We start from the raw sequence: 17,025 nt of genomic DNA, 5'->3' as shown, positions 1-17,025 counted from the left end.
TAGTCCCTCCCCGTCTGAATCCAACACAATGCTCCAGTCCCCCAGAGAGAAGGGGATATCCAGAACAGGTGCGGTCAGGTGCCTCCCAATGGAAACCGGAGCAGACCAGACTGAGCTAACAGCCACAACGGGTTAGATGCTGTCTCTAACAGGAAGCTGAATCACTGGTGACAGGAAGTGACTAACTGTCACTAACAGCGAGGAGAACAGGAGACAAGCTGTCAAAGCCTTCAGCTGTGAGGTGAAATAGCTCCGCACCACAGGTTGATGTGAACCACATAAAGCACAACAATTCCTAAGCACAAAAATACAGTACAGACAATTGAATGAAGAACAGAGACCGGATTGAGGAAAGGCAGGAATACTGTGAAATACGCAGCATCATTTCTATGTACTGTAGCAAACCAGGGGAAACAGTCCAACCAATCCAGCACAGAGGGCGGGTCCATAGGCTTAGATTAGCAGAGGTGATAGAAGGAGTCTATCTGCCTGTTGAAATGCTCCAGCCACTTGGCACATGGCACTGGTCACACCTGCAGCCCATCAGGTGATCAGGGGAGGGCATAAAGGGAGCCAGCCCAAGGCCACATGGGGAGACAAAGGACCAGAGAGACGACCCTGGAAGAGCGTTGTTCAGCAAAGAGACTGGCTGGAAAAGACTGACCTCTCACTCTGCTTTTAACCCCCACAGGACCACACCCCATGAAGGCAAACAGACCCCGGACGGGAAGAATCCTGATTTAAAGTTTGACCCACTACCCTTACCCTGACATCCGTTGTCAAAGGACAATTTATGTTGACGCCAAATGTCTCTGAGTCCTATTTCATTGTGAATCGGGCCTTCAAGTCCCCTGGGTTGCTACAGTATGTGAACAGTAATGGTACAGTAAGTAACATATAATAGACACAGCCAACGGTCCTGACAGGGTGCAGAACTCACCAGAGAGGACCACCTCTATCAAATCCCCCTCATGGATCTCCTCCACTGACATCAGCCTCTGGAGGATGTTCTCAGAGGTCAGGTCATGGCGGAAGAACAGGATCTTGTCGTACATGCCAAAGAAGCCGCACTCTGGAAACTGGGGAGGAAAGGGATGAAGATTACATTACATATGAGTATTTTCACCAAATCGATGGTCAAATAGCGCATTAGAAAGTACAGCAGAAGATCTGTGCATATTTCTGACAGTATGATGGTGATGATGAAGATGATGAATACATGGTGATGTATTAAACATGTAAATGAAATTAAATCAGGTGAATTCATCAAATTAAATCAACATTTATTTGTATAGCCCTTTTTACACGCAAGCATGTCACAGAGGGCTTCACATACGCCCATAGAACTGCCCCTCAACCAACCTAAACCTTCATCAAATAAATAAAATACAGGATGAATGAATACTTTGCAGGATGAAATCCTTGCTTTGCAGCTCCTTCAACAGTGCAAAAAAGTAACATAAGTGGATTGTGCTAAAGTCGGGAAAATTATCTTTGAGGCCATAGCCGTATGTAGTGCAATTTAGTCATTGTGTGCAAATAAGCAGCAGGTAGTACTGTCAGGCAACTAGGAATGATAGTTTGAGTCATCATCACCACAATGACTACCACACACATGCACAAACACACGCGCACTCCTGCTCCCATTATGAACCTCTTCCTGGTTTACGTCATGAGTCAACGTGGTCGATGGAGAATTCAAAACACACTCAGTCAGGAAAGGGGCTCATGTCCAAAACCTTGTACACCCTTTAGAGGAATGCACAGACCCAAGCTGCAGGAAAGACCATGAAAATGGTCATTCAATACAGGATCACACTTTTTCCGACACACTGCCAAAGCAGTTAGCTGACAGACTGCATTAATTTGATATTTTCCCAGACCCCAAGCTGCCTATTAGAAAGCTGTTACAGTCAACAGTCAACATCTAAGAAGAGCTGTCTCAACATCTCTCAGAGACCCTCTATCACGAGGTCACCTGCTTCTCCTCTGTCAGATGGATCTGCTAGAGATTTTTAAATCATGTTTAAACTCCAGAGAAAGCCCAGAGGGTCCTCGTCCTCTATCTGTTGTGTAACGTCAGTGACTAGTGTTCTGATTATGAGCTGAGCATATGAGGCCAGTCTAGCCAGCCCCAATTCAGTGGTCTGGAGTGTGGCTGGGCTGTTTGGCTCAGAGCACCCATTCTGAGATCACATAAAGAGGTCTGTCCAGTAGCTCTGATGTAACCAGCAGGCCAGGCCAGACCAGGCCAGGCCAGGCCAGGCCAGGCCATGGTCGGGTCACTCTGCAACTCTAGTGCTGGGTATGAGGTAATGGCCCAGTTGACAGACACTAGTGTGTTAGAGAGAGAATAAGAAAGAGTGGGAGAGAGAGATAGAGATATCTAACTATAAAGGCAGGAATCTGTGTGTGTGTGTGATTATGGCTCAATTATCTTGAGAACGGGGCACTGTATGAAGTTTAAATTTGCCAGGTATTGCTCAGAATGTGAGCAATAAAGAGAGATTTAGATCATGAGAAAAAGTATATAAACGTAGTAGTGTGTGTGTGTGGGGGGGGGGGGGGGGGGGGGGGTAAACATCCTGATAGATGTGAAGGAGAATCAGTAGCCAGGAAGTGAAGAGAGTCAATACTGAGTCACTTCCTGCTCCCAAGACCCACTGATTATGTCAAGATGTTTTTACACATGTGCCGCACACACTACAGTATTTGATAACACTTTAGATCCAGGCTTGTAATGAGTGTTAGTTAATAGGTAATAAGGCAACATAATTATACCACAAGATATGTTACTGGTTAATAATACCACAAAAACCCAAAGTGTTGGTGTAGTACTTCATATACACTAAACTGTGTCCTAACTGCTGGACACAGGCTGGAAAATCCTACCCACAACTCTGTGCCAGGCATAGCATCACCTGTCTTCAGTCCTCCTGCCCCCCCCCCCCCCCCCCTCGTGGAAGGATAGTGACTTTCCTTGACCCACTGTCTGCCAGTCGAGGGGAGGCATGGCTCATCGTCATGATCTCCAGCTTGGGGCTCAGATGAAGAGAGAGGAAGTGGAGGGATTAGATGGATGTTTGGATGTTAGGAGGCTATCCTGGGGCTGAGCTTCAAAGGGGTCTCGGCTGCATGGCTACACACACACATACTGTACACACGCAAACTGTAATCAGGGCACACACCCACTCGCACACAATAACATCACCCTCACATAAGACATGATCCTCTCTGTATGTCTGCCAAGCTAGGATAATGGAAGGTCCACCTTGTGCAGCTGTTTCCCTTGCCAGGGTCACACACAATGACCGCTGAACAATGCCAGCCGCAGCATCATGGCCAATGAGGCCCCTGGGCACAGGGGTTGGCACCAGGACTGGGCACGGGTGATAAGGACACCTGGACCCCCTAAAATGCTGAACCATGGACACAGACTTTGACAGCAGGAAAGGGGGGAGCCAGTGATGGTGTGGGTGAGTGAGTGTGTGGGTGAGTGTGTGGGTGAGTGTGTGTGTGTGTGTGGTTGGGTGTGAGGGAGGGGGGGGGGGTTACGTCCATTATTTGACAACATCATCTAGATCATATGCTGTCTCTCAGCTACTGATAAAACAAATCGAACCCCCTTTTCTAAGCACCATGCCATATTGATATTTAAAACCTCTATGCCAAAACCTCCAATTAGGCTGCGTCAATAGATAGAAATTGTGATCATGTTGGTTCTCACCAACACATGGCCAGGAGTCAGCAGGACTGTGTGAAGCAGCAGTAATTGACCCATTCCAATAAAAACAACACTAACGTCTAAAAAGCCTCCCCTGTCCCTCATACGTAACAAACAAAGAGCCTGTTGTGAGGTCTTATGTAACTGTATCCATCACCCTGCACACGGTTCCCCAAGGGCCTGGCGTGTTAGGCGAGTCTGACCAGCCTGACTGCCAGGCCGAGGTGACTCGGGGACTGGAGTTGTACACTGTGTGAGTTTAGGACTTTGGGGGTCAAAGGGACGAGGACAGCGGAAGGCAAGGACACAGACCCACACACCCACACAAACACAATTACAACAATGTCCCTATTGTTAAGTTCTCTGCGCCTATGTTTGTGAGATAAGACATGGTCATGCAGATGTCGTCGTCGTAGAGCAAGGAGTGTTGAGAACTACATACATAAGATTCCAGAAACAGAGAAGCCACTGTGTGAGTGTGTGTGTGTGTTTGAGAGAGTGAGAGAGAGAGGGAAAGTTGCTTTCTTGTGCTCGCTTCTCCTCAAAGGTCTTTGCTCTACAACTTTATTGAAAAGGACACTGGATGGCACACACACACACACACACACACACACACACACATACACACACGATCAACAAGGACACGCGCCTCAGAATGGAACATTTCCAAAACCAACCCCTGCTGCCCTCCACACACACATCCTAACACCCTGTCACACTTTGAAGTGATTAATGGTATATGAGTCTCTCCACCGCGGTGAGGGGACATCCTTCCTGACACCAGTCAAAACTCATAACAAGGCTTTCCTCCACACATCTGACATGCTTGCTCTCCAAACACACACACACATACATACTGTACATGCACGCACATTCTCTCACAGAAGCAAACACACAGGCAAGCACACGCATGCACACACGCACAAACACACACAAAGACACTCACGGAAGCACACACACACACGTGCGTACACACACGCATACAATATACACACACACACACACTTCCCCACTCCTGCACCAGGAACCCTGCCCCAGACTTGTCCAGATGGAGTCACCTCCTGTTGGCTCCCCGCTGCAACACTTTCCACCCTACATGGTTCCTCTTCCAGCAGGGGAGCAGCTGCAGGCCAGGCAGCAGGCCTGAGTATTGGAGAGGACTTACCCAGGACTATGTCAGCAAGCTAGCACAAGCTATTACACTGCACAACTAGGGGCTACACAAACATAACAGTAGCAGAAATAAGTCCTTCATTGATCTGGTTTAAGGTAGATACTGCAGAACAAAGCAAGATCTCAGGATTGGTCAAAAGATGAGAGGAGTGGATGGTGTGGATGGTCGGAGGCTGGCTTCTTGGTAAATTAAGGCTGGGCGGGGTTTATGGTGAAAAGACTGCTTTACTGGAAGTGTTTCATAAAGCCTTGTAACATGTTGTGTTTATAAACAATGGAGAAGTTCCCTGCTCGAAAAAAACGTATTGGTGAAATGTAGTGGCTATGTGGACAAAAAACACAGTCGACATTTGAAAGTCAGACATCCAGACAGCTCACACACACACACAGACCATAAACACATCCACGCACATGCTTTCTTTTGGTCTTCTTTTCACACACACACACACACACACACAAACACACACACCTACACACATACAAGCACACACACACATACACATGTGTAGACAAATACACACACTCACACACACATTGCTCAAGACCAAGTACCATTGTGACTGAGCAGCACTTAAGTCTTCCCATTTTCAAACCGTAGGTCTAAAGCTTCACACACAACCATTGAGTCCTACAGCAGCACAAAAGAGACAGCGCGACCACACACACGCCAAAGACATCGGCATGGCCCGGCTGTGTGTGAGGTCCGGGCATCAGGCTGGAGAGCAGAGTGGAAAAAAGCTTTGCAGCGGTAAGCTTTTCTTAAACTGACTAATCTGCCATTGATATGCTAAATCCTGTTAGTGGAAGAGGAGAGAGAGGGTGGGGGCACATGTGAAATATGGGGCCTTTTCATTGAGAGCCAAAAACAAATAGGCTTGACAACAGACATGGAAAATCGACTTCTACCCGACAAGACTGATCTGCCGTGAATGAAAAACTTCTGGAGATTTCATTCCTCTTTCGATTGTGAAAAGGAAAACGGAGACTGTGTCTGTGAGTGAGACTGCCTCTGTATGCCGTGTGCGCCATGTGTGACTGCCTAGCTGCGCTCATTGTGTGTGTGTGTGTGTGTGTGTGTTTGTGTGTACATGCGTGCGCACAGCGAGGGAGAGGTCAGAAGGTGTCAGCTATCACAGACAGAGGGTGGGTGGTAACAGAGTAGCTCAGCTTGAGGGCTGTGGTGCGCTTTGACCACACACACACACAAACGATTAGAGGGAGGAAGGGATGCTGCCTGACCCCAGCAGGCTGACACCTTTATGAGCCTGGAGTCTAGCCAGCTCCACAGTGATGGACAGCCACTGCAACACAAGCTATCGTCACATCATCAAACCAAGACTTGTAACCAGAGCGTGTGTGTTGCACTCGGAGTAGGGAATATATAGAAAATGCGCTATGACATCCACAAACTGGTTTCTGGACATTTGTATTTTTTTATTAGTGAATGAATACAATGCATTGGAAGTAAGTATGCAAGAATGCAAGTTGCACCATTACTTCCATACAATAAAATGGCAATGCTATCTGGCTTCAATACCAGCAGAGGTCTGGGTTCATCAATGTAGAGTTCTCTGAGCCATGCTGCCAGGGGATGGGGAGAAACAGACAGTGTCATAAGACTCGGGTGTTACACAGTGTCTCTATCCCCTGAAAAAGCACCCATTCATAGATGTGTTGTGTGATTGTTTATCGGGGCTAGGTAACCAGACCACACAGAGCTAGAAGCAGGAGGGATGAGATGGCGACTCCTGCTACCACCCCTCTTGACTGGAGTAATAATGAAGTCATGGTTTAGGACTACGGGTAAGCATAAATACTGGATACATGTACCGTCTATCAGGCAGTGAATCATTCTTGAATTGATGAGGGCTTTAAAAATACTCGACAATCTCACCGGGTACAGATCCTATTCCACACTGAGCATCAAACTTTGAAGTAGACAGCTGTCGTCCAGAGCAACACGCAGTTATGTTTCAGTGGTGTTGAAGTGTTTTAATGTTGAATAAAATGAACTTGGCACCACATCTGTGAAAAATGTATTGAACTTGTCCAAACTATGCATTGGAAAAGCTGTTTGTGCATAGGTGAATCACAGGGAAAGTAGGCCTAATTGGTTTGTGTATGTCACATTAACCACGTCTAGCTGAATTTAGTTCAAGTTATAATTTTTCCCTGGCTCGAGGGCAGTTTGTTTTATTAATTTTTATTAGTTTGTTTAGTTTAATTGGAAGGAATTGGAAAAAGCTTTTCCCTTTGACTTGGCATTAACATAAACCTAAAACATTATTTTCTGGATGTTTGAAAAAATTATAACTTTGTGATTGACAAGTCCAGTATGTTCAGTATTGTTTATCTCTCCCACATCTTATACATACTTTTAGAAGGAATTTAAGGAGGCAGTAAGAATGGAAAAACACTTTGAAACATAAACTTATGGTTTGCCCACAAGCAACAAAAATGACTAGTACACAAACTGAAAATATAACATCTCAATTGGCTGTCTGGTTGCCTTGGTCTCAGTTCAGATCTGTTATGTTTCACAAAACCACACCATACAGCAGTCTCTCTAGTGTTCTGTTGACTGTGCTTTTCTGTCAACCAGAGAGCAACATTTTTCCATATCATTCATTTAAGTGCAACAAGAACAATTACAGAAAAAAAATATGTGCACATTCCCTAATATGCACACACACACGACATGCGCACACACACACGCACACAAACTCAATTATCCTTTGTGAATGACGGCAAAATTAATCCATTCTTTCAACACCATTGTTGACAGGCTACGATGGGGCAGCCATTGTTTAAGATGGGAGAATGTTCTACAATGCACCCCGACACTGGGTGTGGCAGTTGGCGTCCTGAACACACAGCTATCAAAACAACAAAAGTCATGACTTTCAAAATCACTCATCTTCCAGAGATTACTGTCCATTCTCCAAGATAGGTGCCTTGCTAATCTGATAATAACGCATGTAACATGTACGCATTCCGCTTCCCTATGGCATGGACGTATTGTGTAACACAGAGATTATCTCCACAGGTCGATCTCTCACTTTTAACAGATCCTTCCTTCCCTTACTCCATAGGAATCAGGCAGCCATATTGCAAACCCATGTCATCTGCTATAGGCCTTCCCCTCTTCCCCAGAGTCCATGGGTGTAAAGACAGAAGGGAGGCAGGCATAATTTGGACACTGCATTACATAAAACGATTTGCTCCCTGTTTGCAGGCCTGGGCCAGGGCAAAAACCGTACAGCTGGAGCAGAGAGGCAGGTTGTGGAGTGCACACATGCCCATCTGTGATATACTGTAATGCAGGCCCATATGGTTCCTATTTGGTTCGCAAGCTGTAGTAACACTCTCTGGACCTATCCTTTCTCTTTTCTACTTCCAATGTCATCTGTGTTTACTACTCTATGTTGCTCTATGGATTTGACCCTTTGTGTAGTCTCTCCCTCTTCCTCCGTCTCACTTACACAGACACTCGCTGAAAGACTAGGCCTAAGCAGCTACTTTTCCCCACCAGTGGAAGAAATAACAGAGAGAACATCCATCATGGTACCAGACTGGGTCCACTGAAGAGATATGGTGGAAAAGAAACTAGTGTGCTGAAAGAGTGGCTGTTTCTTTCAGACTGTAGCATAAGGGACACGTCTTCGACGTGGTGTGGTGAATCAGACACTCAGCTCATATGACCATCTTATCCGAGAGCGAACTGGTGCTCAAATTGTTCAAATCAAAGGGAAAAGACAAGTACAATATTTGGAGTTATATTGGACACAATAATGCCTCTGTGTAGCTGGGTATCCAAATGTAAGCCTTTGTAAAAAAAAAAAAAAAGTATTTTTAGAAAAGCCCATCAATTTTGTCAGATAGCACGAGTGCTAGCTCTATTCAGCTCTAACGCTTCCCATTTCTCTACTCCTGACAGGACTTGGGGAAACACAACGGGCCGCATTTGCACATTCCTGTCCTCGGCGGATCAAGGGTCAACATAATGACAGAGTAACTTATTGTCCGACCGACTATCGCCGGCCACTCTCTCGTCTTCTCATTTTGGCCCCTGGTCCGAGAACAGTGTGATCACCACAACTCGGCTCCTCCTGCCCCGCGTGATGGGAAAAGCAGCCGCACATTTTGAAATCTCGCCAAGATTTCATATGTAACTCATTTGTTGCTGGTGTGGCGCTCTTTACGTTGCAAACTATAAAAGGTATTAGTACACCAAGCGCTGACAAGGTGAAAGCCCAGTGCTAACCGCTGAGCTTATAGGCCTAGGCCTTCCTCCAAACCACAAACCAGTGTTGTCATAAGGAGAGGCCATACACCTGCCAGAGTGGACCTGCTTCAGCTATCAGGAGAAACCATTTGGCCACATATCCCTTACCTCATTTCCATGAGTAAGATTGATACTTTTCATCCTGTTAAGGACCCAATTCCAGTATGTGGGGGTCTCATATTGTAACCTTGTGAAGTACAGTTTTAAAAAGTAAAACCACAGCGCATTTCACCCACATGGGTTTCAACTTCTAGCCTTACAGCATGGATATAGACAAAGAGCTCCATACTACTACTGTGGTTTATGAGCTTCCAGCGCAATAACACAGCTCTTGGCAACTGCAATGCACTTGTGATGAGGTCGCCACTAGGTCTTCAGACACTGTCTTTACACATGCAAAGAACTCCACTCTTTGGAGTTTGTGTGTGTGAGTGTGTGTCTGCATGTGTGTGTCTATGCACGCGTGTGTCCATGAATGTGTGGATGTGCGTGCATGTGCGAGTGAGAGAGAGTGTATCCGGAGGCTGGGAGGAGAAGAGGAAGGATGAGTCACAGGATCTAAACAACGGGCAGAGAGACGGCCATGTGATCTCAGTCAGTGCTCCAGCACAGGCCCTCAGCTTTGTGACTTAGAGCCCCTTAGTGACCCTCCTATAGACTCCCACCAAGATGATATAGCACTTCTTCATCAGTCCCCTCTGGCTGCAGCAGAGCCAGGGGATCCCAGTCAGGTGGCTGGTCTTCACAGAGGACATAATCAGGGGAAGGCAGTATTAGATTTATGCGGCGATGACACTGGTGAAGAAGGAGATTTTTCTCCTCGTTTGACTAAGCTTCAGGTCATGGGATTTATGGTGAAGTGTTGAGGCCCAAATTGAACACAGAAATTGGTATTTTTGGGAAGTGACTCCTAACCAATGCTGTCTTGCTGCTCATGTGCTGAACTACCTGTGACAGCTAAACAGTGTAGCATGTCCAAGGCATGTGGATGTGGGGTTTGAGGCTCCGTGTGTTGAGCGTGTGCGTCAGCCATTCACTTTTGTTCGTCACTCTCTCACTCACAGAGGCAGAGGGCAGTTCCTCCTGGCGCTTTGAAAACACTTGACTGAAAAGTGGTCGGCAGACAAGCCATGTGGACCAAGCCACACAGACAACTAAATACAAGACTGAACACACTGTTCTCTTCTACTGACCACAGAGGGAATTTTGTGGAAACTGGGAGAGGTTCTACTCTTAAGTGTGACTGAACTTTCTAGTTGGCGGGACACAGCGACCAACAGTACAACTAATCACTCATTGCTCCAAAAATCGTAATGAAGGAAAACAAGAAGTAAACTCAGGCAATACTCAACTGGTACTCAACATATTCTATATTTCACCTTGCTTCTTGTTAAGAGATCGCATCAGCAGTTCCTCGGTGGCAGGTCCCAGCCGTTCCAGGCCCCCTCACTCTGTTTAGACACAGCAGGGTTTCTGCTAGCAGGGTACCGAGGCATTTCCTCTGCCGTCTCGTTATCAGCGTGACAGATCACTCAGTGAGCCCACAGACAGGAAGAGGCAGGCAGGGCTGAGAAAACACCTCGGAGCACTGCACGTTCAACCTGCTGCTGACGCAGGGATCGATCATACCGAAGGCTCGCAGAAGCCCCAGGCTCTGTATGGCTCTCATTGGGGGAACCTGTCCCTAGTACACATAATGCGTGTGTCTATGTGTGTGGGGGGGGGGGGGGGGGGGAGTTACAGCTCCTCCATTGTTGTGAGTCTATGACATTATGACATCTGTAGATTTCCTTCACCTCTTTAGTGAGTTTGAGGGGTATAATATAGTTACCGTGTGTTTCCACTGTAAAGAGATATGGGCATTTAAGGTCAGACTCCTGACTTTGGTCTGACAAGACAGTTAGAAGACCAGACAGGGCGCCACAGTTAAGTACAATAAGTGTCCTCAGCATTAGTCATAGGCCGCATTCCTTTAAGTGAAAAACCATAACTCCAGACAAAAGGAAATGTCTGTCTTTGCAAAAGATAAACTGTCCAATCTCTAGGTTTGACAAATGTATTTTCATCAATCACTGACCGTAAAACTCAGGTCACCATGTTTGAGTCCAAAACAATGCAGTTTGATGTTGATTATGTAGCTGCTACATCAGTGTAATTAAATTTTCAACAGATTTAATCAAAAATAATGGAGATTTTAGTAATGCTAGATTATCTCCTTCTCTAGCCACCATTGTTCAATTTTACAGGCTGGTGAAGGGCGTTCCTGCAGCCCCCAGATGCTCCCCATGTGTAGGGAACCCACATTGGTGGTGGGGTGAATTCCACGGCTGGTTTTGGAACCAGCCACACTCCAAGGCACCAGCGGGTGTATGCCCACAAACCAGGCCTCAATGCCTTGCCTGCCGCCAGGCTGTCCTCCCTCTCCAGGGAGAACCTCTCCTCTCCGGCCTGTCATTCTCAGCGAGTCTTGCGGTTGAACGTTCTTCTCTGCCATGCCGATCTGCATTTGAAGAGAATGAATCTCCAGACATGTGAACCGCAGATGGGACAAATGACTCAGTTCATTTTAAAGCTGCACTCGGTAATATTTTAAAATAAATTCAAATGAGAGAAACGGCGCCCTGCAATTTTTGTTTGAACTACTGCACTTAGCTCCAGTTTGATTGACAGTGGTTTCACAAAATAAGCCAAGGAGGAAAACCCGCCTCACCGAAGGCGGTTGGCTGAAACAGGATTGCTGAAACATAATTGGCTAGAAAAGTAGAGGGCAGCTACAAAAGAAAAATATATATTCCACTTCAGCACTGACCTATCTGTGTTGCTTAACAACTCTCACAGTGCCTCATTAGCTTATACGACATGAATAGGGGACAAAACATATTTTCTTTCTGGAAAGATCTTACCTATTGTACCTTTAAAAATACAATTAGCTTTTTTGCTATATTCCTCCTCAAATCATCGACTCACATATATCCTTATAGCACAAACAGGCTCATAAGCCAGCAACATACAGTAAATTGGCAAGTTACTTTGCCACGGAAAAGCAACATTTCTTGTACAACTACTTTAGGTTTTGCAGATACACGTAAAGGCATCATACCATACATCTATTACTATGTTTCTATATTTCTATACTGTAACCATGGCTTTTACATGAAATATGTGAATATGCTGACTTATGAACTCTTCACACATGTTGAGCAAAAAATGAGCAAATCCAATATGTCTTAACGCTGACACTGTTCCGACTCGAGGGTGAAGCTTTATATTTTCTCTGAGAAGAGGCTGAATCTGCTTTCCAGAAAATGTCTGGCCTCATGTATATCACACATAGGGCTCAGAACAGCCGGGTCCCCAGAGAGAAATATGGCGGCTCCATGAGCGTGCAGATGTGGGCTCGGTTGTCCAACCCTATGTGTGGAGGAGAAGGAGGTGATTTATTTCCTGTGTGTTTCAGTTAGTCTTGGCCAGTGGGAGCATTGTACTTGCCAGTTTCCATCTGTTCTCCCTCCACTACTTCTGCTTCACCCTTTCCTCCTTCAGCCAGTCCTTATTCACTCTCTTTCATTCTCCCCCCTCCCTCCCTCCCTCCCTCCCTCCCTCCCTCCCTCCCTCCCTCCCTCCCTCCCTCCCTCCCTCCCTCCCTCCCTCCCTCCCTCCCTCCCTCCCTCCCTCCCTCCCTCCCTCCCAGCAATCAGTACCAGGAACTAACCTGTTCCCAAGTCTCCGTTACCAGGGCAACAACCCAACATGTTGGGATCTTTGCCCCGCGTGACCTTGTAGGATGATCAAGTGCACCAGAAAAGCATTTTAACATCCTCATAGCAGTGTTTCTCTCCAATATTTGTGATCATTCCTCTTATATGGTCATTGTGGTATATGAGGTAATTAAAGGCGATTAACTTTCAAAGGCATACACAAAAACACCAAAATATACTGTTTGTAATCTGTAAAAGTACCGCTTAATGCTACTAAAAGGTCTACTTTCTAAAATCTTCAAAATACCTTGCTGTTTCATGTTTCCCAGCTCTGAGGTTAAGGCATTTTCCTTTCTCAAAAGGTCTTTGTTTTGGTAATTACAGAGACAGCTGTCCAACCCTCAGCCCCAACCAGACACTGGGAGTTACTGCACTGACCAACCAGACACTGGGAGTTACTGCACTGACCAACCAGACACTGGGAGTTACTGCACTGACCAACCAGACACTGGGAGTTACTGCACAGACCAACCAGACACTGGGAGTTACTGCACTAACCAACCAGACACTGGGAGTTACTGCACTAACCAACCAGACACTGGGAGTTACTGCACTGACCAACCAGACACTGGGAGTTACTGCACTAACCAACCAGACACTGGGAGTTACTTCACTGACTAACCAGACACTGGGAGTTACTGCACTGACCAACCAGACACTGGGAGTTACTGCACTAACCAGTAAGGAAACGTGTGCGAGGCAAGCTTTCCACATTACAGTATTTGCAGCTGCAATGAGTATGTTCAAAAATGTGCACAGGAATATCCTAGGGACAAGGAGTAAGGTAAAAATGTTCATAAAACTGCCTTTTGAGGGAAAAGTTTTATGTTTTTTTCCAAGGCCTTTGCCAAAAGGACTTCAAATTTCCTTCCTTCTAGCAAGCTTTATCATCCCCTCTGACAGAGAGAGCACTGTTAACTTGGAGGCCAAGGTAGATTGTAAACTCTCTATTGTACATCAAACGCTGAAAAGCTTCAACCAGTTACCAACCCTTGCCCAAACCAAAAAACTACACAAGCTATTTAATTGCACCATTATAGGATGTAAAGCATGCCATAAATGTAGAATATGAAGCTATGTGGCGCATGCCATGAACATTACAACATCCTTTAACATTTGGCAGATGTTGAGAATTGCAGAAACAGTGTTATGTTTCAAATATTTTAATTTCATGGCACCACAAATCCACGCCATCCTCAAACAACATCACATCATCCTCCAGAAATGCCGGGGTGAGGAGTAATGTCTTCTGGCTGGGCTGGCCTGGCCAGCTCATTGCTGGCTGGCTGATCTGGAGTCATTCTCAAGAAGTCGCGAACTTTTGTCCCACAATTGCTCCCTCTCTGGCTGCACGAGAGGACTTGGGCTACACCAAACAGGAAATGTCGGCGAGCGGATGCTATCACTGTTTATCCCCAGCCATTCATCACACACTGAGACCCCAATTCAACAGTATCAGCAGGGCCAGCAGAGTCTGAATTGGCATTGCAGGATGGGTGCCATGAAAGCTCATTTCTGGGCCGACAGGTGCCTTTCTGGATGTGTCTCCCTGTCCCACTGCCATGAACCCCCTCACAATCTCCATTGACGCGTGGCATGATACTCGCACACCGTAGGGGCCACACGGGTCATAGCCTGCATGGTCTGAATCATTCTGAATCAATTTAATTCCATGCATTGGTTCAGAAAACACTGTAAGATTTCAAGAAAAACACAGTAACCTGAAGTTGAATCAGAGCCTTATTGTGGATTTAAATCTTCAACCACTGGGAAGCAGAAGCCATCCAAACCCCTGCAATCAAGATGCTTAACAGACTGGCCGGCCAGTCACAGTCACTGTGACTGTGAGGAGGGGAGAGGGTCATCCCACACCAGAGTGGAGGCCAAGTCATGAGGTCTAGCTGTCAACTGGAACAATTGGAACAATGAGTTGGGTTCAACATGGGAGGGTTCGGCCAGAAGATGACATGCCAACAGTGAGACATTGAGGGGTTATATACAGTACAGTGTGAGACACCCACTAAACCCTTACCAGACGTCTGACAAATTCAAATTACATCTGTGTTAGCGCAAATGCTTCATTCGAATGTATAATTCGGTTACAAACCTATACTGAAACGCATTTGTCATAAGGTAGTAAGTAGACAGTCTGAACACACAGGAAATGCCAACACATCAAACAAACCTCAGACGAAGGGCTTGGAACTGAACTAGGACCAAGCACAAGATCAAGACAGCTGAAAATTCATAACTGGGAGTTCAAAATTTGCTGATGGTGGGAAAATGATGTGCTGTACTATCAGATCCAGACGCTGACATCCATCCATGCTTGTTGCGCGGCTCAGTGGCTGGTGAATCACTTACCCTGCAGACCCTCCCTGGGCGGAGGAAACACTAACTACACACAGGACCACAGTTCCGCCATGACTCCTTCTGCTGAGATATGAGCAGATAAAACCATGTTCCTGTCCCACTCCCTGCAGGCACACAAACCCGCCAGCTTCTGCTGAGTGGAGGAGTTCTGGGAAGGCCGGAGGGGGGGTCAGAGCATCTCAGCTGGGAAAGCTGGCGAGGGCGAGGGCCAATGGTCGTCATGCATATTTCAGAATGAGAAAGGAGATGAGGATGGAATGGATGGGGGAGGAAAGAACACAGTCATATTTTCCATTAATATCAAAGCCATATGGGAGGACCTATTAAGAATGACACAGAGCGGTGCACTACTCATGTTTGCAGTCAGGCAGAACCAGTTTGAGTTAGGAAGAAAATACTGAAAATATTTATATACATGTAAATACTAATAAACAACTAGATTAATAGTGTAAAGCAATTAGTCTATTAAGAAGACTGATGTAAATAAACTGTAATTAGAGGTTGTCATGGTATCATTCATAACAAAGTTGTAACATGAGACAAATAATAAATGTGACCCAATTCTGATGCAAGCAGCTGATACAAATTCCTCAGTTTAGAGCACAGATAACTCAACAATTTTCTTCAAGCATTTTCTTCAAATTATCATATTTGCAAAGTTTTTCCCAGCAACTGCTTTGTGTGACCATGCCAGTACATTACGAGATCCATGTCAATATAAGCGCTGATCAGATTTTCTGCTCTGTAACAGCAGAGCAGCTCATAAATGGCTAGCGAGGATCAGCAGACCCCATAAAGAACAACAACATTACCCTGCATCCCAGGAATGTGAACTTGGCCTATACTGAACTAAAGGACACAAGCAAGGCACGCAAAATGAATCCCACAGTGTTTTTCACTTTGTGGTATTGCTCAATTAGCAGATAGTCTGAAGCCTACAGCAGGCCAGACATTACAGCATATAACCTGCTTATACTACTGCTTAGCTCTCAGTATGATAATACAGTAGGTCAGCTGAGCACATTGTAGCATTCCTGACTGTGTTTTCTGTGCACTAGGAGAAGAAACAAGCTTTGCATCACACAGGAAATAGTTCAACTGTACTTAAATTCTGGGTTTCACAAGTATTTCATCAGTGATTCCCGCTGCATCTAATCTGATCCAAACAACTGATCTCACCTGTTGGACTCAGAGTCCATATTTTCTTCATTACTGCTGATGGAAAAATGCATGTGAGATCTTTAATCTAGTCCCTCACTATATTAATGATGGACGCAAATAGACCCATTTCATCATTATGTACTGTACATAAGGTGATTACGTGAGGGTGACTGATGAGTCAGATGAGGGAGATTTATTTGACCATAATCAGTAGTTTTATAACCTAATTGGGGGAGGGGTATAACTCAGCTGTGTATTTGACTCCAGATCAAGAGGTTGCAGCTTCAATTCCAGCCGTATACATCCATTTGGATAAAACCATCTGCTAAATGAACACATTCTTATTATTATTGGATGGGGCTTTGTGATCTACAGTAACAGTAGCAGTAGCAGGCCACAGAGCAGTGCCAACTAGAACATACAAGCTACGGTCTGTGTACTGAAATGCACAGAAAGAACACACAAGGCACACACATGCTACACAAATACGCTCATGTAGACACACTTATAAGCTATGATAAACATGCATAAATTAAGTAAACAAACTGCAG

General features: G+C 45.7%; 1 protein-coding gene across 2 annotated transcripts in view; it reads right to left on the bottom strand.

The window, feature by feature from the left end:
• prkd3 (protein kinase D3) overlaps positions 1-17,025 on the bottom strand; it is a 34,157-nt gene that overhangs the window by 15,112 nt on the left and 2,020 nt on the right. For both annotated transcript variants that reach the window (XM_084676390.1, XM_084676399.1), the window contains one exon: positions 941-1,079. In XM_084676390.1, coding sequence (XP_084532516.1) covers positions 941-1,079 — 139 coding nt within the window. The remainder of the gene's footprint in view (positions 1-940; positions 1,080-17,025) is intronic.

This window comes from Hypomesus nipponensis, chromosome 3, assembly GCF_054491055.1.
Source record: "Hypomesus nipponensis isolate SF chromosome 3, ASM5449105v1, whole genome shotgun sequence".
Taxonomy (NCBI): Eukaryota; Metazoa; Chordata; class Actinopteri; order Osmeriformes; family Osmeridae; genus Hypomesus; species Hypomesus nipponensis.
The sequence above is the reverse complement of the archived record's forward strand: the minus strand, read 5'-3'. Positions and strand labels throughout refer to the sequence as shown.